Source organism: Erythrolamprus reginae, chromosome 1, assembly GCF_031021105.1.
Source record: "Erythrolamprus reginae isolate rEryReg1 chromosome 1, rEryReg1.hap1, whole genome shotgun sequence".
NCBI lineage: Eukaryota > Metazoa > Chordata > Lepidosauria > Squamata > Dipsadidae > Erythrolamprus > Erythrolamprus reginae.
Window position 1 is genome coordinate 381,136,226 of NC_091950.1, and position 23,445 is coordinate 381,159,670.

At 36.3% G+C, this 23,445-nt stretch overlaps 1 protein-coding gene across 3 annotated transcripts in view; it reads right to left on the minus strand.

Annotated features, from left to right (window-relative positions):
• Positions 1-23,445, minus strand: part of PSME4 (proteasome activator subunit 4) — a 98,339-nt gene that overhangs the window by 17,540 nt on the left and 57,354 nt on the right. For all 3 annotated transcript variants that reach the window (XM_070734736.1, XM_070734737.1, XM_070734735.1), the window contains 21 exons: positions 22,810-22,866; positions 22,338-22,393; positions 22,153-22,251; positions 21,419-21,481; positions 21,211-21,306; positions 19,688-19,819; positions 17,874-18,083; positions 15,760-15,896; positions 14,524-14,577; positions 13,760-13,889; positions 12,755-12,836; positions 9,295-9,448; positions 8,903-8,972; positions 7,188-7,313; positions 6,492-6,644; positions 4,905-5,009; positions 4,337-4,428; positions 3,213-3,344; positions 1,254-1,462; positions 1,015-1,100; positions 286-414 (listed from right to left, as the gene is read on the minus strand). In XM_070734736.1, coding sequence (XP_070590837.1) covers positions 286-414; positions 1,015-1,100; positions 1,254-1,462; positions 3,213-3,344; positions 4,337-4,428; positions 4,905-5,009; positions 6,492-6,644; positions 7,188-7,313; positions 8,903-8,972; positions 9,295-9,448; positions 12,755-12,836; positions 13,760-13,889; positions 14,524-14,577; positions 15,760-15,896; positions 17,874-18,083; positions 19,688-19,819; positions 21,211-21,306; positions 21,419-21,481; positions 22,153-22,251; positions 22,338-22,393; positions 22,810-22,866 — 2,372 coding nt within the window. The remainder of the gene's footprint in view (positions 1-285; positions 415-1,014; positions 1,101-1,253; positions 1,463-3,212; positions 3,345-4,336; positions 4,429-4,904; positions 5,010-6,491; positions 6,645-7,187; positions 7,314-8,902; positions 8,973-9,294; positions 9,449-12,754; positions 12,837-13,759; positions 13,890-14,523; positions 14,578-15,759; positions 15,897-17,873; positions 18,084-19,687; positions 19,820-21,210; positions 21,307-21,418; positions 21,482-22,152; positions 22,252-22,337; positions 22,394-22,809; positions 22,867-23,445) is intronic.

Genomic DNA, 23,445 nt, shown 5'->3' on the forward strand with positions numbered 1-23,445 from the left:
AGTCAGACAAGGTGAAATGGGCTATAAATAGTCTCTATTTATGTATAGCTAGCTGAAATGCACTAAAGCCCAGAGAATATATGTCATAGATAAGTTTTCCCTGCAAATATTCTATTATAATTCAGGTATTACAATAATCAATAAAAAGTTGCAGTCTCTTGTGTATTCAAATCAAATATGTTTGCTAACAGTTTTTCAGCACTGATATCAAAAAACCTTCCAACACAAGATTAAATATATATAATTATGCTGTTTAAAAATTTCAGTTTAAAAAGTATCACATACTTGTTTTAGCACCTGAAGTACCAAAGGCACTTGTTGAGGATATAGCAATCCCTGAGACATTAATGATAAGCACATTTTAGCATCTCTTTTCAGTTCATCATAGCTATGATCATTTTCTACAGGCGCAATCTGTGGAAACAAGCAGATGAAAGGTTAGTATCAATATTTTGCAAACACAAGCACTAGAACAAAGTCAAACTAGAGTCTTGTACTTTAAGAGAGCTAATTTCAATAAACTTAGAGACAGATTGGGAAGGATTCCATGGAGGAGAATCCTCAATCCTCATCCTTGAAATTTCCATAGTAAGCAACCTTTTCGCACAGCCCTGAAATTAGAAAAGATGTGAAAAGAACTAACAGCTGGAAGTCTGCATCCAAAAGTGACAATCTTTAAAACAGGGGCTCCAACCTTGGCAATTTTAAGCCGGCCGGACCCATTCCCAGAATTCCCCAGCAGGCTGAGTCCGCCAGTCTTCATGTTGCCAAGGTCGGAGACCCCTGCTTTAAAAGATATCCCTGCATTGTTTTAAAAGGTTATGCATCAAATGAATAAGGAAACCTTTAGATGAAATGGCAACCAATTCAACCATTTAATGTAATTCATATAATGGGATGTCTAGGTGGCCTGATTTTCTGTACATGCTATTTGTTTAAATGAAGCCTCATTCACACATTATTAAAATCACTCTTGTCATCTAAACAGATCAAGCTGCATATCAAACTACATACCTTGAAAAACAATGGCAACAGCTGAAGCTGTTCTGTAACAGCTGTAGAAAAAGCTCTCCCTGCACTTGCCATCAACCACTTTAGAACTGTCAAGTAAAAAGAAAGACAAGCATACTTCTCATTTCAAAGACAAAGATCAACACGATTCATCTCTTCTGAACAATTTTTTCCCTTTAAATGGCATTTCACTACAAGTGAATTTTTAATTAGGTTCTCACACATTTAACAGAAGCACCTACTAGTTTTCAGTAGTTTAATGCCCTGAGTTCGTTCATCTTCCTCTCCAATTCCATTTTCTTCCAAAACGTGATTCTGAATTTCTTCATCCACTTCCAGAAGAGGTTTGAGTTTTTCAAGTATTCGAGAAGTGAAGTCATGGACACGGGGAGACTTTGTTAGTGCAGTATTTGGTAAAGAAATATCTATCATGAAGATGTATGTCAAAACACTGTATAAAACACAAGAATGCACTTTTAATTTAGTTTCATGTCTTAAGGATTGAATTCAAACTAATCAAATCACTTTTCCTTTTTCGTATTTCTGGACTACATATACACTGCGTTCCAAATTATTATGCAAATTGGATTTAAGTGACATAAAGATTACATTTTTTGTTTTTCAATGAAACTCATGGAGGGTATTGTGTCTCAGGGATCTCTGGATCACTGCAATCAATCTCAGATACCTGTGATAATTAGTTTGCCAGGTGAGCCCAATTAAAGGCAAACTACGTAAGAATGATGTTCCACATTATCAAGCAGGCCACAGGTTTCAAGCAACATGGGAAAGAAAAAGGATCTCTCGGCTGCCAAAAAGCGTCAAATAGTGCAATGCCTTGAACAAGGGATGAAAACATTAGATATTTCATGAAAACTTAAGCAGAATCATTGTACTGTGAAGAGATTTGTGGCTGATTCAGAGCACAGACGGGTTTGTGCAGATAAAGGTAGAATGAGGAAGGTTTCTGCTAGGCAAGTTCATTGGATTAAGAGAGCAGCTACTAAAATGCCATTACAAACCAGCAAATAGATATTCAAAGCTGCTGGTGCCTCTGGAGTCCCACGAACCTCAGGGTGTAGGATCCTTCACAGACTTGCTGTGGTGCATAAACCTACTATTCGGCCACCCCTAACCAGTGCTCACAAGCAGAAACGGTTGCAGGGGGCCCAGACATACATGATGACTAGTTTTTGAGCAGTGTTTTTTACTGATGAGTGTTGTGCAACCCCGGATGGTCCAGATGGATGGAGTAGTGGATGGTTGGTGGATGGCCACCATGTCCCAACAAGGCTACAACGTAAGCAAGGAGGTGGCGGGGTAATTTTTTGGGCCGGAATCATGGGGAGAGCGTTGGTAGGCCCCTTTAAGGTTCCTGAATGTGTGAAAATGACCTCGGCAAAGTATATAGAGTTTCTGACTAACCACTTTCTTCCGTGGTACAAAAAGAAGAATCATGTCTTCTGACGCAAAATCATCTTCATGCATGACAATGCACCATCTCATGCTGCAAAGAATACCTCGGTGTCATTGGCTGCTATGGGCATAAAAGGAGAGAATCTCATGGTGTGGCCACCATCTTCCCCTGACCTCAACCCTATAGAGAACCTTTGGCGTATCATCAAGCAAAAGATCTATGAGGGTGGGAGGCAGTTCACATCAAAACAGCAGCTCTGGGAGACTATTCTGACATCATGCAAAGAAATTCAAGCAGAAACTCTCCAAAAACTCACGTTCAATGGATGCAAGAATTGTGAAGGTGATATCAAAGAACGGTTCCTATGTTAACATGTAACTTGGCCTGTTAGGATGTTTTGGACTGAAGTAGCTTTTGATTTCAGCTTTTGATTTCCTAATGCTGCAAATTCAACAAATGACCATTTTCAGTTCTTTACAACCTATAAAATGTTTTGAAACTCTGCTGTGCATAATAATTTGGAACCGTGTGTTTTGAGGGTTTTTTTTTAAATTTTGAAGAATATACTGTCATCATTGGGAAGTTTGTACAATAACATTTGATTTATACTCTAATGGGTGATGACGTTTATTATACTGACTGTCATTTGCATCAACCATTTAGAAAAATCAGAGATAAATATCATTTGCATAATAATTTGGAACACAATGTAAACAAAATGACAATTTTCTGGGATTATCCAAAGGCTGAAAAATATATGATTTAGTATAGCCTTAATACTAACCTTCCTATCCTCTCTCTGACATTTTTATAAACTTGGGTGAGCTTAGGCTCTAGGTATTTCAGCAATCTGTGCAGCAGTTCTGGCACTCGCCATTCTTGTTGTGCAAGGCCCCCTTGCAAAACATATAGACGACTAGAAGGTAAAAAGAAGAAAAAGTTAGTGATGATGTACTTCCATCTTCTGCAAAAATAAGGCAAAATCCAAATGCCTTACCCTGCTCTTGTTCATTAAAAAGACTGTCATTCTATGTTCAGCTAGTGAATAGTGGGCTAATTAGCCATTATGCCATCTGTTTTTTAAAAGCTGATCATATCAGAACTTACATCAAGCAAATGAATTATTCAATTTTGGGTTCTAACTTGTATTAGTATTTATTATGTATGTAGCATTATAATTTTTTGCATATACATTGAAGTGTAAATACATAGGAAAACTCTGTCACAGGAGTGTACACTTAAGAGAAGTGTATATAACAGTAAATGTAAATGCTTAACTATCTACCTTAGCTTTCTGAAAAATCTTGCTGATTTTTATCATTTATACTCAGTTGGTGACCAAGATATCAGGACCAGTTGGTGTCAACAACTTTTGCTTAAAATGTTGCTAAGTAAATCTATAAGTTTTAAGTATATTTTATTTATTTATTTATTCAATATTTTTTTTAATGCTGCCCTTCTCCTTAGACTCAGGGTGGCTTACAGCAAGTATTTTCTATAGGCACCTGAATAGTGTGCTCTAATCATTTATAACAGAATAACATAAATAATAGAGTCGGAAAGGACCTTGGAGGTCTTCTAGTTCAACCTTCTTTTCAAGCAAGAATAACAGAATAAGAGAGTTGGAAGGGGCCTTGGAGATTTTCTAGTCCAACTCCCTGCTCAGGCAGAAAACCCTGTACTTTTTCAGGCAAATGGTTGTCCAATCTCTTCTTTAAAATTTCCAGTGTTGGAGAATTCAAAACTTCTGGAGACAAGTTGTTCCACTGAATAATTGTTCTAACTGTCTGCACGGCAACTCAACTGCTATTCTGATGATTATTATATGGTTAAAAGCAAAGCAAGCACAAATATTTTATTTTCATCCATGCTTTGACTAATAAATGAGAAAGCATATTTTTTCCTTACCATGCATCAACAAATGATCCTCCTTCACCATTCAGTGGTGACTCCAATAACAATTCAAACAACCAGTGCAATTTCCTGGGATCTCTGCTCTCCTGTATTTATATATATTTTTAAGTAAAAAGGGGCAAAATCATTTCCTGAAAACATAAATCTTAATGTAACTTGCTGAGAGATAACTCAGCATCAAACATTTATACTGTATTTCATCATGCATTTTGTAATGTGATTATGCTTTTTCAATAAATTCCACCACCAAATCCAACAAAAAATTCTTCAAAATAAAACATCTATAGCTGTGATGATGAATCTATAGCACATGTGTCACAGGTGGAATGCAGAGCTGTATCGGAGGGCACGCGAGGCATTGCCCGGTCAGCCAGTGCGCATGTATGCGCTGGCCAGCTGATTTCGGCCTTCCAAAGAGGCGAGGCTATTTTTGCCCTCCCCAGGCTTCAGGAAAGCCTCCTCCAAAAGCTATGCGCACGTGCCGAGTTGCGGAGTGCCAGAGCTGGGCTGCCCCGTCAGAGCGACAAACATGACAGAGTGAAAAATAATGTATAAGACTTACACATGATGTTGCTATACATGTCCCCCAATCATTGTAGGTTTCTACTGTAATATTGGATAAAGCTGTCCTAAGAAGTGGACAGAGAATTTCCCAGAGATTCTCCACCTGTACATAATGGTAAGAAAAACAATGTAATGCATGGTACCTGCAATTCCAAACAATTTTGTTTTTATAGAGTGGAATACATATTAGCAAATTCTATTTCTGTCAGAATTCATATACCTTAGTTTTAAAGGAACCAAACAACACCACAGACTGAGAGCATAGGCCTGTGATGGTGAACCTATGGCATGTGTGCCACAGGTGGCACATGGAACCATATCTGCTGGCATGCAAGACCTTGCACTAGCCCAGCTCTAGCACGCATGTGTGCAAAGTCTCTGGGAGGGTGTTTCCAGCCTCTGGAGGGCCTCGGGGGTGGGGGTAGTTTTCACCCTTCCCAGGCTCCAGGGAAGCCTCTGGAGGCTGGGGAAGGCGCACAACAGGTTTACTGAGCCCACTGGAAGTCAGGAAACAGGGGAGGGGAGTCGTGCATACATGTGTGTGGGCAGGGCAGCATGTGAAGGCACTGAATTCTGGGTGTGGGCACAGACGTGCGATAGCACATGCTTTCGGCACCTGAGGAAAAAAGGTTCACCATCACTGGCATAGGCTTGTTAGTACTGTAGTTCAGAAAGCAAGGCAGAAATATCTGTTCCATGTTTAAACATCCCTAATTTCAAACTAATTATTTATATGTGTGTGTGCCTTCAAATTAATCTTTACTCCTCAAGAAGTCACTGTAGTTTTCTTGCCTGCTTCCTGGAACTGACAGAGACTTTTAACTGGTTTGTTTTTTTAATTTCAGTAGCCGTTCATTTCAATCAATGATTCTGGGCAGCTTACAATTAGAAAAAAATATTACAATTAAAATACCTAAAATATTTTAAACAATAAAGTAATAGAAACATCCAAAAAATATTAATGACTGTTCAAAGTTACAACAATTTTTGTTTAAAAAGCTACTTATGATCCATTTTGGGTCTTTCTCTCTCTCTCTCTCTCTCTCTCTCTCTCTCTCTCTCTCTCTCTCTCTCTCTGTGTAAGAGAAAGAGAGAGAGATCATGTGATCCTGGGTTGGTGCAGCAGTCTTAACTTCAAGGATGGGTAACCTTTTTAACCTTTTAAAACCTTTTTTTTATTTATTTTTTTAAAAAAATTGTCAAGGACCACATATGCACACATATACACTGCTCAAAAAAATAAAATAAATGAAATCAAACTGTCCACTTAGGAAGCAACACTGATTGACAATCAATTTCACATGCTCTTGTGCACATTCAACTTTGTACAGAACAAAGTATTCAATGAGAATATTTCCTTCACTCAGATCTAGGATGTGTTATTTCAGTGTTTCCTTTATTTTTTTGAGCAGTATATAAAACTTCAAATATTAATGTAATAAATTCCTCAGATTAATCTATATACATGAAAACCACCTATACCAGACAAAGGAAAACACACTTTTCTTCAGTAATTCAGAATAATTCTGATGTATATAAGATCTGAATCAAATATATTGACAAAATTCATAGAAGTGTGCTCTACCTTTTCAAATGTCCAGTGTTTAGACCCTCTTATCAAACCAGCTATAATTTCAGCCACACAACGTTGAGGACTTTCATGGGAATCTTCAGCAAGACGTTCCAAGTGTGGTTTCAATACAGGCAAGAAGGTATCATCAAAATTTCTAAACAGACCCTATAGAAATAACATACAAATTTGACTTTAACCTTTAATGCTTCTTATTACATTTACAAAAAGGGTTAAATGTAATTTAATCATTCCAAAATGATAAATACGTTTAAAAATGTTGAATATCAACAATATCTAGAGGGGAAGGAATTTTTCCAAGCCACAAGTGTTCTGCACATATGTAATGTCCTTTTAATGCAATTTACCATAAACACTAATTGGGCCTACCATTTTCAAAATTAAATGATATACAAGCCATTATTAAGAGAAAAGCACTGAAAAGCTTTAGAAAAAAGTAGTACATTTTGCCATTGTCCTTAAATTATAATCTGGAAACCACATTTCCACAATTCCGCATAAATCTGAAAATGAGGCAGAACTTTTTTTATAAATTAAGACTGATGGAATTTTGATAAACCCCAAAATCACAGCAGTATTTGTGACAGAACAATGACAAAGGCTTAAATGCATTGATTTTTTGTTAAACAGCTTTACACATGGCTCAACATATTTCCTAGAAAAGAAGCAAAATATTAGATAATCATTTACCTTAAAGAGGCAAAACCTTCGTGGATTAAATTTATCTTTTCCTTTTCTGTCTTCTAAAGAAAGAAACTTGATTAACTGCTCAACAAAATGAGGCTCGGAAAAGTGATCATAAATTACTTGCTCTGCCTGTAAAATAAAATAAACAATATAAATAGAATTAGAAATTGCTTATCATATCTATTTTGGAAATATATATATATGACCCCCATAATTAGATACTTTAATCTTTAAATTAAAAAAAATCTGAAAAAATGTATAACTGATACATTCTTGCAAGAACAAACTGTTCTTTAATTCTTAGCTTCTTGGAAAGGATTCAATCAAAAACTTCCATATATAAATGGTAACAAGAACAATGTCTAGCTTAGTAATTCAGATAATTAGAAATCATATTTCAAAGAGATCACTCCTATGGTAAATGGACAAATGGTTTAGTATCGTACCAGTGCTTAATATATTTAACTCTCTTAAAAAAAAACAAAAGTAATTTCATTTTTCCTAATGTAGGCTGACATATATGTGCAAAAACCACACGATTTCTCCAAACACTGATACTTTTTAACTGTCTATTGTGTGAATAGATTCCAGGCAAACACAAAATTTTACTATCTATTGTAAAGTGTTCCTTGTTCCCCTCAGGTCATGACAGATTCTGAGGAGGATGAGCCAGGCCACTCTGGATACCCTGGGCCAGCTGATACAGAGAGTGAGGGAGTGGGGTTGATATGACAATGGGGGAGCGATCCCAGTTGGAGGATGAGGAAGACAGAATGGATAGTCCGTGGATAGAGTGAGGGAGAAAGTGACCTGAGTGAACCCAAGGAACCACCAGACGGGGTTGATATGACAATGGGGGAGCGATCCCAGTTGGAGGATGAGGAAGACAGAGTGGATAGTCCGTGGATAGATCCTCGATATAGGAGATTGCTGAGAAGGCAAGAGGAGGTGCATAGTAAAAGGTATTAGCTTACAGCCTTACCTCTTTGGGGTGTGATGTCACTTCCAAGCAGTATAAAAGCAAAGGAGTTTGGGTAATTGGGAGTGGGGTTTCAACGCTGTTCAATGGAAGAGGTTTTAGAGTGAGGGTGTGCTTGAAAAAGGCTTCAAAACCATGATTTCTGCCTTAGTAAAAAACATTCTCTACTGGATTATTTTTGCCCGGGACTTCGGTGAGCTGATTTATATTCTTGAATGATAAATGGACTTGGTTATCTAAGGAATGCCATTTAGGCCAAGTTTGGCACCTTTCCCAGACTATGTTGATGCTTCACTCCAGACACAGAAATAACTCCCCTTTCCTTGCAATTTAAAACTGCTTTTCTCTGTGTGTTCTTTTATCAATAAAGAGTGTGATTTTTACCATGAAATAAGGGATTTTTGAATCGGTGGGTTTGCTCCAAGAGCCATGCACAGAACATATATGAGGCACAAAGTTGTAAAGAGTCAGGAGACACATCTATGATGATTCAAATAAGAATTTCTTCATACTGTATTTTGACATGAGCACTAGGGATGTACGATCCAAGCACATAATTGATTCTTTTAACATATTATTATGTGCATTTGAATTTCAATACTCTGGAATTCAGATAACTTTGAATAATTTAAGTCACTCTAAGGTTAATCACTGTTATAAAACAAAGGGGAAAAAGTATATGCTGAAAGTGATATATCAGATCAGGAGAAATTATGAACCCATTTTTAAAATATGTCACCTGTGAAAGTTCCTTTCTACTCCTCCCAAGTTTTGGTTGCTCTTTTGTAGAAGCATAGATTTCCATATTTCTATAAATTGTAAGAGAAAAAAAGTGAGATAATTTAAAACAATATTGAATGGCTAAGTAAAAAGTACCACTTCCTGGTCACTGTTTCAAAGTCACAATTTAGCAAGGACAAATTCAGATTCACATCTTTCTAATCTTTACATTATCTAATGTAGAAAGCCTAAAGGATTTAATATGTGGAAGAAATAAATGACTGCTCTAGCAAAGCAAGCATAAGCAAGACAAGGTTTGTATCAGTAAGGCAACTTGAATGAAAGCTATGAAGTGACTCTACTGACTTTCACACTATAGAAGAGGGCAGGAAGACAGAAGCCAATACTTACTGAGGCCAAGTGTAGTATCCCCAATGTGTTTTTTCCACAAACTGGCAGGCCTCCCAACTTTGTTTAGTCTTTGGTAAACTAGCACTCTCATAATGCAGCCACTGGTTATCAGCTCTGTCCCCTGCCTGGATATTAGAAGGCTGTGGGAATCCACCTATTTGTGAAAGAGAAAAATGCTTTTTTGGGGGGGTAAATTTATCAGTAGATGCATGATATTCCTATTTTCATTCAGGACACATTGCTGCCCACAATTACTGCAGCTATCACTAATTCACACAACTGTGAATTATATTTTTTAAAAACCGAAATCAAGCATCTGTTTCAAATAGCAACATAACTAATACAGTTCCACTAGGAACCAAAATGTGTTAACTAATCATCTTAAATATAAAACCCATGAAAATAGTTGTTTTTCTACAAATTAGTTGTTGTAAGCTAAATTGTTCATCCTCCCTTGGTATAAGATAAATGCCTAGAGAGCTGGGAAATCTCAAATTTAGCAGGTAATTGGTAGGAAAATTTTTAATAGCCATTGCAGTACTTAAGGATAACAATCAAAGAATAATTTCAATCATAAAAAATTCTTAATTCTTTTTTCCATCAGCATTTTTTCCAGAACTAAAATTATGAAAATATCATTTTAGAAAACAGATTGTAGGATCCTGAAAGTCAGTTAGCTGACAAGTAGTGGATTAACTCTTTAACAACTTTTTACAAATATCTGAATTGAAGATTCAATAAATGCTGAGGACTTTAGTAAGACTTGAAGAACAGGAAAATACAATAAACAATTTACAATCAAACTCACAGCCTTCAAATGTAAGTAAATCAAATCATAGGACTGACAACTGTATTTAATATAGAAGAGATATCTGTAGCTGTGGGTAGAATTATGGAATCCTTGGTGCTCTCAGGGCTTGGCTTCTTACTTGTAGATGTCTCATTGGACAAATAAGTAACATGTAAGTGTGGGGTTTGCTTCCTGTTTATGTAGAGTGTGCTCTGCAATATTAGTGGAGATGTGATTTTCTCCTTGGTAGTTCCTTGGTAAGTGTTTTGTTTTCTGCTTGTGTGTCTGGTGCTAACCCTATTTATCTGGGTGCTGGCTGATGGAGAGGATGTACTCTGGTCTTTTTCTTTCCTTTTTAGCTTTTTTATTGTCTCTTTTGAATTGTATGTTTAGAGGTAGTTTAACTCTATTATGGCAGAGCTGCCTGAATGCCAAGTATCAAAGAATTCTGTAGTGTTTTTGGATTTGGATTTATTTATTTATTAGATTTGTATGCCACCCTTCTCCGTAGACTCGGTCTAAGATGCTCAGTTTCCCAGTTAAAATTGTGGTTAAGTCTATCTCTGTATTGTAAGCAAGTAGCTTTCATCATGTCTTCTAACTGCTAGCTGGGTTCATGGACAACCTGCTTGTTTTCTGCCTATGTGTTCTACATAGTGGCTCTTATAGTGCTTACATTATTTGCTGGAGATTATATCTGTTTTTCTCTTCTTGAAGGAGGAGTTGATTGGTTTGTGTGCTATAATGGTGCAATGTGGATGTAAATCTGTTGGCTGTTTCTGATTTGAAACTGGATGAATTTGGAAAAGGATAACATTATTATACATTGAAAATATCTGTCAGGCCCAAAGTCATTATGTGAAGACCAAGGTGGGCCTGACACAGCTTGGGAATGAGAGAGAGAGATATGCCACCACACATTCCTTTCTCCAAGTGCCATAGTAACAAACACAGGAAGGAATCAGGAATCCTGCATAGGATTGGCCCTCATGACTGCACTTGTGGGTGTGGGGATGTGAGGTGGGGTTTTGACCCGGTTGTAATCTAAGGGACTCAGAGTTGGAATGATTCCAGTCGAATCCAGACATGGCCGTTAATAAATCCTACCCGGTGAGAAGCACAGGCGTGGAATTGTTTTATTTCTCGGAATGCCGTTTTGTTTCGCTAACAATATCATAGAAACAACCAATATATTATTACAGCCACACAGTATCACAGTAGCAGACAAACACCAATCCAAAAATACTATGGAGCTCCTAGAAACTTGGCATTCAGACAAAGATCAGAATTGCCCCCACCCTCCTCGCCTTTTGTAAGCTCCTTAAAACCCACCTCTGTCGTCAGGCATGGGGGAATTGAGATATTACTCCCCCCTAGGCCTATACAATTTATGCATGGTATGTTTGTGTGTATGTTTGGTTTTTAATAAGGTTTTTTTTAGTTATTTTAAATATTAGATTTGTTATATTCTGTTTTTATTATTGTTGTTAGCTGCCCCGAGTCTACGGAGAGGGGCGGCATACAAATCTAATAAATAAATGAATGAATGAATGAATAGAATGAATAAATAAATAGAATGAATAAATAAATAAATAGAATGAATGAATGAATGAATAAACAAACAAATCAGCCATCAATAGGCACCTAGAGATAAACCATAAAATGTCTGCAAGCAAACAAACACAGACAGCACCAATGATTCCATGATTTCTCTTCCTAGTCAATAGAATACAATGCAGCACTTCAATATGTTAACACCTGTTCTGTCTGGGTCACTCCAGAAGCCAATACCAACCCAAAAAGAGAAGCCAGACACACTGGTAAAAGGCAAAGACAGTTTATATAATTCAAGGAAAACACAGGTAACAGAAAATGTCCTTACAAACAGGAAAAACGCTGGAACTTCAAATATATACACGAAGGCAATAGTCCATGAAGCAATACCAGATTCTTGCTGCCAAAACGAAGCTGTAGATAGCAAACATACGCCTCCCACGAGTCTTCCAGACTGCTAGGCCACAAGCCAAGATCAGAGACGCTGAGAATCAAAACAGTTCACCGCAACTCCAATTGATAACACTCCACATGGCTTCAAGGCCTTGCCTGCCTTTTAAACCCTGCTGATGAGGACCACACCCAAACCCAGCTGTTTCTAATTCAATGGTGATAATATTTCTTTAACTGCTCCTTTCATTGCTCTGAACGTCTCTGTCTCATGTCAATGACAGCTTGTGCGTCATCACCTAATGACTCCAAGCTACTGGCTGGGGAGAGCCCCCCCCCCCCCCCGGGGCTCTCATGCTGTTCTCCTTCATCCCATTCCTGACTCTCCTCTCCCCCGTCCAACTGTTCAGCCCCCTCCTCTGCGCTGTCATCCTCCTCCGGGCATGGAGCCAGCAGAGACGCAGCCGGTCCCTGAGCAGTCTCAGGCTGAACCACAACACCACCAATGGAAAAATTAATGTTATTAACTATGAAAACCAACTAAATTTGCAGTTGATATGGTGTTCAGTTAAAAAAGAAATAACATGGTCAAAACATTTGGCAGAATAAATTGATAGCAGATACAAAAATTGCAAATTAACAGATGTTTACCTCATACTTCTTTTAACATTAACTAACTTAAATTGTCATTACGGAAAGATAATTGTTTTTCTTTCGTGCACTTACTGATTTGGAAAGGACAGATGAGTATCTTTTTGTGAGGCCTTTTCAGCTGCTTAAGGATGCCAGCCACAGCAGAGATTGCCATCTGCACAGAAAAATGAGTGTTAGCTCATTTAAATTTAAAACAGATGAAAGGAGAAACACAGATCCTGTTAAAATGGCACATTCTTTCCTCCTACATATAGAAATATTATATGTAAGGTTCAACTATGTATTGAAGTATTCAGCATATAAAATTAATTGGTGTTTTTTTTTAACCTCATTTAGGTTAGTTAAAATAACATCAAGATCCAGGTTTTCTAATCTCTGCAGTGTTTATGTATAAGCATTTAGATCTTTACAGTCCTAAAAGTATTCCTAAATTTGTGGAACACAATGTGTTAAAAGTTTTTTTAAAAGTTGTCTTAGGTATTAATAGATGGATTAAGGGTCTTTTAAGGAAGGGTTTTTAACTTGGTGGTAAATCCTATTCACTGCTCATATAGAAAGCTTCAGGTTTAAGTAGCTGACAATAAACAAATCCCTTGCCTAAGACTGGAAAACTAATATCTATCAAAGATTGCAAGTTATGTAGACCAGTGTTTCCCAACCTTGGCAACTTGAAGATATTTGGACTTCAACTCCCAGAATTCCCCAGCCAGCAAATGCTGGCTGGGGAATTCTGGAAGTTGAAGTCCAAATATCTTCAAGTTGCCAAGGTTGGGAAACACTGATGTAGACAAATAGTATGATATTTGTGCTTGCAAAATGGGTAATATTTCATTGAAGACTTTCCCTGTGCAAATTGGCAACTGCCAGCCTGCACATCTCTGGAAAAGTCTACACACCTCGAGTAAATTCTACCGAAAAAGAAAATGGTACTCTGGAAGCACCGAAACTCATTCATAAGATTAAAAACAAATACTTTGTCGTGTGAAGAAGTCACATATGAATCCACTCTAAGGAATGAACAATGGAATCAATATCTGCAAACAACTTTCACTATAATTAAACCAGTTAACCTTTTACCTTGCGAACCACCAAGACGTCATGATTGAGACATTCCACAAAAAAATTTATGGCTCTTACAGGTAGCACTCTGTCATCCCTTAAAAGTAGGGAGAGGAAACCAATGCCAATGTGCTCAAACTTCCAAGGGCTAGAAGAAAGAAAAAGGTGTCCAATTATACAAAATAAAATCTGGAAGGTATAACTCTTAAATCTAGTACGGCATTTTCACTGAACTGGTGGGGAATGGGATATGGTATGAACCTGGAATGGGCAATTCACTGCCTGGGAAGTGCATAGACACCCAACATTCAGCAATAAAATGGCACCATATTTTTTGTTTTATTTTTGTTCTCAAAAGTGGTCATAAGAAAAAAAAGGGTTTCTGAGTCAAATAATTTTCTTGTCCATCTTTAATACAATTTCTTGTCCATCTTTAATATTGCTCCATTTCCCTCACTACAAAACCATACTGCAAAAATTCAGCCATTTTGCAACAGAACATATATAATAAAATGTATTTTTCTGGGCATCGCTGGGGTTTTAAAGATAAACATGGTTTGTTTCCAAAGTGCTTTCTACTCTTGTTACAGATACTTTTTTTCTCCACAAAGGCTTTAAAAAATGGTTCTGTCCTTTCCAATGATGTCATCGCATCCCTGGAAAACTTCTTGCAGTCACAAAGCTGAATGATGATTACCAATTTCTCAATGGTTGCCAACTCACAGCCCAGGGAAAAAAAATAAGCACATGAACCACATTTGAGAAAGATTTCTCATACTTACAGATTTCTTTGATTCACACAATCTAGAAGCTTATTCACCAAATTTTCATAATTTCTGAAAAAGAAAAATAACATTTGTGTATTAAAATGTCTCAGCAAAAGACGGGATATCATCTATAAACCAGTGCATATAGAATGCAATTCTTTATTGCATTATGTTGTGGTTGGCTCTGCCCCAGCTCCTGCCCCAAGGAATGTGGTGGTGGATGTGGGGGAAACATCCACATGCCACAGGCCTGTTTTGCTCCCGATAGAATCTCCCGACGAAGGCTCCTCTGACCAAGGAAGCGTGAGAGGCAAGGAAGAGGGGAGTTTGGCAGACAGCCCAGGAGGAGATCAATCATCCTTATCATCCCTGGATTCTGAACAAGAACTTATGACAGACCCACGCATGCGTAGAGTGATGCATAGGAGAGAACAACTGAAGGATTATTACAGGAGATAAGTGAGGCCACCTGTGGTTGGGTGGGGCTGCTGTAATTAGTGCTACAAAGAGCAGCGTGCTGATTTAGCCTCGTGGAAGTTTATCTGATTCATAGTTCGTCAAGATCGTGGTTTGTTGTTTCCCTATTCAAGACTGTGTGGAATTTCTGGACTTTTGGAATTGGATTCAATTTTCCAGTGAGAAATTGGATTGCATTTAACCTTTGCCTTGTGTGTACCAGAAAATCCCTTTGATATTTAAAAAGGGAGTTTTTTCTGCTTTTCTGTTGATAAAGACTTTTGGGTTTCCTTCTATCGTGTGGTGTGTGTCTTTTTGGACTAATTACCCTGTAATTACGGGCAGTTGGGACACGCCAGCAGAACACATTATTTATGAAATTCTTTATTGCAGACAGAAGAAACTTTTCTAAAAGTGCTATAAATGGAGCATTTCAAGTGAATATAATTTGTCTGAAGAGGTTTATAATCACATTGCATTTTAACAGCCATATTAGACCAAAAGGCAACAACAACAACAACAAAAACAAAAACAACAACAACAATAATAATAATAATAATTTATTAGATTTGTATGCTGCCCCTCTCTGAAGACTCAGAGAGGCTCACAATAACAATAAACAATGCAGCACAAATCCAATAATTAAAACTATAGGTAAACACCCCACTATCATTAAAAACAGTCAACAATAATCAGATATTCCTTCTGATTCAAAGTTTTTAAAGCCTCAATGTTACAAATGACATTTTGATTTCACGTTAAAAAAAATGAAATTTTTAAGGAGTCTATACTTACTGGGAGGATTCAGCATTCCTTTCTTTCTGTCGCTGAATTCCCAGCTCAATCTCTTCTGAACTAAGGCTGCTACATTCTCCGTTTTGACTGAGTGACTTCTGCATGAGGACTGCAACTTCAATACATGTCTCTGGGACCTGGAGAAGTAGGGAGATATAAGAAAGATTCTGATACAACAAGTGATTATTCCCAGGGAACGATACAACATTCACGAAATGTACATTTACAAAAATGCAAAAACGTCGCAAAACAGTATGCCAAAGTTATATATTCACTGTTTTTACTTTCCATATTTTAGAAAACAGACGCAGTCAAAAGTATCACTACCCTTCTATTTCCCCACATCCCAATTTGCTGATTGATATAATTAAAACAAAATGTCTGCTTGAGAGATCACCAAAATGCAATTAATGTATTTTAACTGCTAAATGTTACCTATAATTACTTCCGTGCCATTTTCATTTGTTATATTTACCAAAAAAAAAAAAATGACCAAAGCAAAATGCTTACTCTATGAACTATGGAATACAAAATGGTGGGTGCCATTTACTGTACTTGTGTCAGTTTCAACTTACTTCACAGCAAATTGTGATTCTTTGGAAAAATAGTATAGTCAGTCAATGACTTATGGACTACAATAGACCCTATCAATTACATTGTGATGGTAAGTTGTGATGGTCATAAAGCAGGTCACCCATGCAACTAGCCTGATTTTATGATCTTTTTGGGAGTGGTTGTTAGGCAAAGCCATAGCATATACTGGATTTGCTTAACAACCACTCCCAAAAAAATAATAAAATCAGGGTAGTTGTGTCACGCTGTATATTGACAGCCCCTCAGAGACATTTGGTAATGAAACAGTTAACTAGTGTGTCTTATTGGATCCTCCTCTTGTGTCGCCACTTCCTTTTTCTTCCTGAACCTCCATGAATCTCCATGATGTAAGAAGCATATGTTCTCCTGTCCCTCGAGACAGTCTTTTATTTGTTTTATCTCTGTTTTTAAAATAAATATTTTGTTTAAAAATTCTATCCATCGACCTCCGGAGTTAAGGTCCTAACAGACTTTAATTTCCGTGACAAGTTGCATAGGTGACCTGCTTTATGAACATCACAACTTACCATCACAATGTAATTGATAGGGTCTATTGTACTCCATAAGTCATTGACTGACTATACTATTTTTCCAAAGACTCACAATAAGCAAATCCAGTATTTGCTATGGCTTTGCCAAAACTAGAAGCAAATGTTGGAAGAAACATTATAAATTGAGTTCATATAATGAGATGCTGCAAATGGCCAATTGCAAAATGCTCAAAATTTAATTACTAACTCAGGGGGGTGGCTGTCAGAACATTGGAACCAGGTTATAAGTACCTTTAGGGGAGGGGGTCCATCACAACTTCCAACAGTCGTTAAGTGACTGGTCATAAATTGAGAACTACCTTTGGAGGGGTATCACTATTTTCTGTCTCATCTGTATTTGGCTATGACATAGTAATTCAGAAAGGGTACAAGCTGAATGAGGACAGAGCAGATCATTTATGAAAGATAACTGCTATTTTTTTTAAACAATTATGTAAGCCCTCGGGGTGCAGTCGGTGTGACTTAGTGGAGCTGAACATTTACTGGCTGGATGCCCTTCTTGACCTCTACATGGAGCTTACCAAAAATATTTTCTGTTTGGTCCCAGAGAGAGAAATTTCTGCCTCCTGATTGTGAGACAAGAGCTCCACCTAGGCCACCACAAAGCTTGATGAAAGATAACTGCTTCCAAGTATGTGGAAATTATAGTATCATAATTCTTTATTATACTGAAAATTTTACATTCCAGTTTATCGCCAAGTATAACATCTCAACCCTGAGAACTTACAACCCTGCCATTAATTCAAACTCACTAGCACTGGCATCTATTTCCCAACTTTCCTGTACAAGACATATAGACTTAGTCTAGATCCCCAGCTATCATCAAATTTAGGCAACATTTTTATATCTATCCATGCCAGAGCAAACCTACCAAATCAAAGTGGCTGGACAGACAGGAGACGCATGGTCCCTAAATAACCTGGCTCCATTCCTAAATAATTGTAAGTGATGTAATTATTTAACACTTACAGTAAAATCCAATCCTATTGTTTCATACTGTCGATGGATTTTCTCTGCAAGGTCATCAAAGAGCCTAACTATGGATGGCTTTTCCAGAGACATTGCTTTGCTAAGTCCAGAAGAGACTATTGCAGGCCAAGTTTGGACAATACAGTCCCAATCATGAAGATTTGCCAGGCATACTCCACTATGATTTCCAAGAAGGCAATACAAGGCACCCTGTGGAAAAGAAATTTTAGACAGAATTATTGACATACAGTTGGGATTCTTCTCCAATTACAGTAGTCTATTATTTCTTTGTTTAAAACATAAAATCAAGTGATGTCTACGGTGGTTCTGCAGTAGAACCACTGATGGCTATTCATGATTGGCTACTGATTCCCACAACCTAAGGGTTTCACACACCATATCTTAAAATCAATCCATCAGAAAAACATTTACCACAATACTATAAACAGAGATTGCAAAAATGCTGCTGAAAATTCCTTTAAGCTTTATTGCTTTTTAATACTATATCTTATTCCTAAATAAAAGGATGAAAAGGTGGGAAATATTTCTCAAAATTAAAGCCTCTATGTAATAGAAAAAGTCAGAACACACTATGAAGTAAAAAATAAACATATAAAATCTAATTTATTTAGTTACTACATTGTTTAGTAATCAAGCATGTCATCATACCTAACAAAAGCAGGTCTATTTTATGGTATTTTACAAGAGATATCAATATTTCTATGTGCCAGAATTTTCATTAGTTCCAGCAACAGTGTCTCCTGCTTCTTTCTCCCAAACAGTATGTTTTTTTTAAACTGCTAAAATCTCCTATATTGCCAGCTTTTTAAAGATCACAATAATTTTGTAAGATCTCACAGAATGTTATGAGGATAATGTCTTTCCAGGCATGGGGATCGGATTGTGAGATTTGCAGCAGATTGAGGTTTTTCAATATGGTTGTCATTTCATGTATTGTGAATTATGTATTAGTATTATGATTTAAAATGCTGCTATTGTGCCAGACTTGATGAGTTAACATGGATGCCATATCAATCACATTAACAAATAACATGATGCTAACTGAAAGCAAAAAGCTTATTTTGCTTCATAAAGCTGTCCAATGTCAACGTTTCAGTGCAAATATGTCAATAAGAACAAATCACTCAATCACCCACACTGTATTAAAAGTGTTAATAAAATTTACACTTTTAAAATCCTTTAAAAATTCATCAGAAGAATTGAGAGTAGGAAAAATGTCTTAGATACACTAATCTTAATATTTGTTTTTCATATTTGTTTTTCACCATTATTTACATAATATAAAACATTCAAAATTACATTTTATCAGCTTATTTAAGTTAATGCGTCCTGAATCAGCAGTGGTAACATGTTTCCTGACTAAACAGACAACTGCAGATAACATTGAAAGAGGAGGATTTAAATTTTTTAAAAACTTTTTTCCCTCTTGTAAGGCTACTGTGAGGTAAGTGTGCTATGGAAAAACCTAATTCCTAGTACACCCAAAATCTGAAAAGCTATCTGAAATCATGCCACCAAAATCATGATCGCAAAATGGCTAGATTCCAGCAACATTCTTTCACTCATTGGTAAGGGCAGGATTATCATACAATATCCTCCCGATTCCTTGTCAATTATTATTTTGAGAGGCATAAATAGTAGAAAACCAAAAATAAGTCATTATGGCAATAAATTTTGCCAATTTGTTCTAGAATTCTATGATAGCTAAAATAGTCATTCTGGCTGGAGATTACATCTCCCCCATCAATGGCACTGACAGAAGCTGGTGTAAAGAAAGTTAATAAACTTCTTACTTTAAATTGTTGCTGGGTGACACTGTACCCATCTGGCCTCAAAAACTCCAAAACCAATGGAATGATGTCTCGGCAACAGAAGTTATAAGTCCCCAAGGCTGTGAAGAAGGCTTGTTGAGCTTTGTTCCTGACCTAGGGTAAAAGCACCATAGAAATATGTACAAAAGCTAAGCAGATGACAAATAAGCTTTAATTTATGTAGTGACTGATTCTGAACAGTCTTTTAATTTTAAAAAAATCATCTATGTACTACATATAATTTTTTTATAAGACAGTAAAACAACTTTTGTGAAATATGTTAAAAAATTAAGAATCTTGTTTTTGACTGATTAGAAAATATACATTCTGCATGGAATTCAATTTTGAGCCAATTCTAAATTCTAAACCCTAAAAATGTTATTGGTATGTTTCTAGAGTAAAAACCCACTGATGAGTAAAAACAAATTTTTTTTAATGTGTTTTGCTGCTACAGGTGGTCCACAGTCCTCTTCTTTACCCACATAGTTTTTCTGAACTATTCACTTCAGTATAGTCCACAGAGATAAGCGTGCAGTGATTAGAATGCGGTATTGCAGGATAACTCTACTCTGCCTACAGTTTCAAGTTCGATCCTGTCAGGGCTCAAGGATGACTCAGTCTTCCATTCTTTGGAGGTCAGAAAATGAAGAGCCAAATTGTTGGGGGTATTGTATGACCTTGTAAACAGCCCGGAGAGAACTGTAAAGCACTATTGGGCAGTATATAAGTCTAAGTGCTATTGCTATTAACCCCTCTAGACACCCACCGAGTGGCAATTAGAAGTAACTGCTGCATAGGCTCAAAGTAATTACATGGGCAGGATATCATGAGGCACTATGGTATAACCAAATGCTATTCAGAAAATGTTAACAAGCTCTGAAAATAAAGATATACAGATAATCCTCAACTTAGGACCACAACTGAGCCCAAAATTTCTTTGTTAAAATAAAACATTTGTTAAATGAATTTTTCCTCACTTTACAACTTATCTTGCTACATTCATTAAGTGAATCACTGTAGTTGTTAAGTTATTGGAGTCCTTGGAGAGGGGCAGCATACAAATCTAATAAATTATTATTATTATTATTATTATTATTATTATTATCATTATTATTAACATGGTTGTTAAGTGAATATGGCTTCCACATTGACTTCGCTTGTAAGAAGATCACAAAGAGTGACCCTGGGAAACTGTAAGCATCAAAAATATGAACCAGTTGCTAAGCACCCAAATGTTGATCACGTGACTATGGGCATCCTGCAATGGTCGTAAGTGTGAAAAACAGTCATAAGTCACTTTTTTCAGTGCTTTGAACTGTCACTAAATGAACTGTTGTAAGTCGAGGATTAGCTGTACAGGATAACATCCCAAAGATCAAAGCTGACACAGAATGAGTTCTCAGAAATTTCAAATGAGCTGTGGAAATAGCACTGCATTTCTTGCAAATACCTATTTTAAAACTCCTGCCATTAATATTCGGCTTGTATAAAATGAGATAGCTTACCTGGCCATACGAACTTGTAGATAAACGAAGAAGGTCCCTGATCAAGTTCTGATGTACTTTTTTATATTCACAGCCTTCAACAGTGAGTGTTCTTAACTAAAAGAAAAGGAATAAATTGGATTTTTAAAATTTTTTATAAATGAAAGTTATAGATACTGCAGATTCAGAGGCAGCCCAACTATAGTAGTAAAAAATCCCATATATTTACCTCATGCTGTAACATAACTCTGTCAATGAGAAGTGTTCTAATATGCTGTTTCTTGCCTTGAAGCTGCAAATAGGCAAATCATTTACTTATATATGGAAAAACATTTTTTTAAAAATTGTTATTAAATTTTTTTAAAACATAAAACAGAGACAGAAAATAGACAATATACAAAATTGCAAAAGCATTTACATATTTAAAATAAAGATATTTTTACATTCCCATTTCTACATTTCCCCCTTTTACTTTACTTAGTTGTTTTGTTTCCATTTTCTCCTCTATCCATTTGTAAAATTTCCCCCATACGGTATAGTATTCACTCTCCTGTTTATTCTTCAATTCTAATGTAATTGTATTCATTTTTGCGCATTCTAGTATTTTTCTAATCACCATTTGTTCTGTTCATAGGTTTTCTTTTTTCCAGTTTTGTGCAAAGCTTAATCTTGCCGCTGTGAGTATGTGGATTATTAAATATAAATTTGCCTTTTTATATTGCCCTCTAATGATTCCTAATAAATATATTTCAGGTTTTAATTCTAACTCATAGTTTAATATTTGTTTTAACCAATTTTGAATCATAGCCCCAATTTTTTTCCCGCTTCTGGGCACCTTTTATATGGAAAAACTTTATTGTCCTCTCTGTGATTCCTTTTTTAAAATATCATTAATTATGAACATTAACTCAGAGTCCTTAAAGTCTTAAATGTGTAAATAAATTATTTACAGTAAATACTAACCCTATTCTCCATTGATTTCTTCACCAAGTTAAAACTTTTCCACCGCGAATCAAACTCATGCTTATGTGAACCTTGGAAATGTAAGAGGTCCCCAATGATCTGTAGAACAAGAATTTTTGTTATACAGGAAAAATCATCCATCCAACTTAATATTTTAGAAATCACACTAGAAGTGTCAACTATACCTTAATGATTAGGAACAAAGACTTAGTATCATCCTCCGAGTTGTCAAGTACAAAGTCTATTACAATAAAGAAATAATAATATTTAAACAAAGCAATATAAACTAACTGTTCATATTTACTGCACTCTATTCATATTGATCACAAGATAACAAGAAACAACAAGGCAATTTCTTCTGTTTTTAGTAAGACAAAATGAGTCTTCAGTTTCCACCCACCATATAAAAAATGTAGTCCCCCAAGCCAAAAATGAAAAAAGCTCCATCCATTGTCCCACATTCCGTCCTGATCCATTAAAAAAAAAACAGTAATGAATCTCAAGACAACACAACCAAACACCCTTCATTCACTTAATGAAGAAGAAAATACTTTGCTTTATATCTGATTTACCATCTGGGTTTTTTATAAGTCTTTTGAACTACTGTACAAATTCAGTGAAAATGAGAACAAATGGAATAATTAAAAGCACACTTACGTAGGAGTTTTCTTGTCACTTTGCAGATTTTTTCCCTGTAATTCTCTTTCGACAAATCTAACCAAATAAGATCATTCATTATCTATAAAGTTTATAAATTACAATGTGTTGCAAAGACATGTTAAAGGGGCAGAAACTTAAAAATAAAAACAAAGGTATAGTTTTCTCTCTAGTAAAGCTGTTAAAGTTGTGAAAAAATTTAGCAATAGCAATAGTTTCAAGTTTTATTGGATTTATATGCCGCCCCTCTCTGAAAACTCGGGGCGGCTAACAACAATCATGAACAATATACAATAAAATCAATACAATAGCATTTAGACTTACCCTATATACTGCTTCATAGTGCTTTTACAGCCCTCTCTAAGTGGTTTACAGTATCAGCATATTGCCCCCAACAATCTAGGTCCCATCTCAGAAGGATGGAAGGCTGAGTCAACCTTGAGCCGGTGGCGAGATCTGAATTGCTGAACTACAGCTAGCAGTTAGCTGAAGTAACCTGCAGTGCTGCACTCTAACCACTTCGCCACCCCAGCTCCATTTGAATAGACCATACACATATAACATACTATATGTATGCATCCATAAGGCTTCTATATAAAACATCCTTGTTTATTTCAGAGATAAGTTTGAGGATTC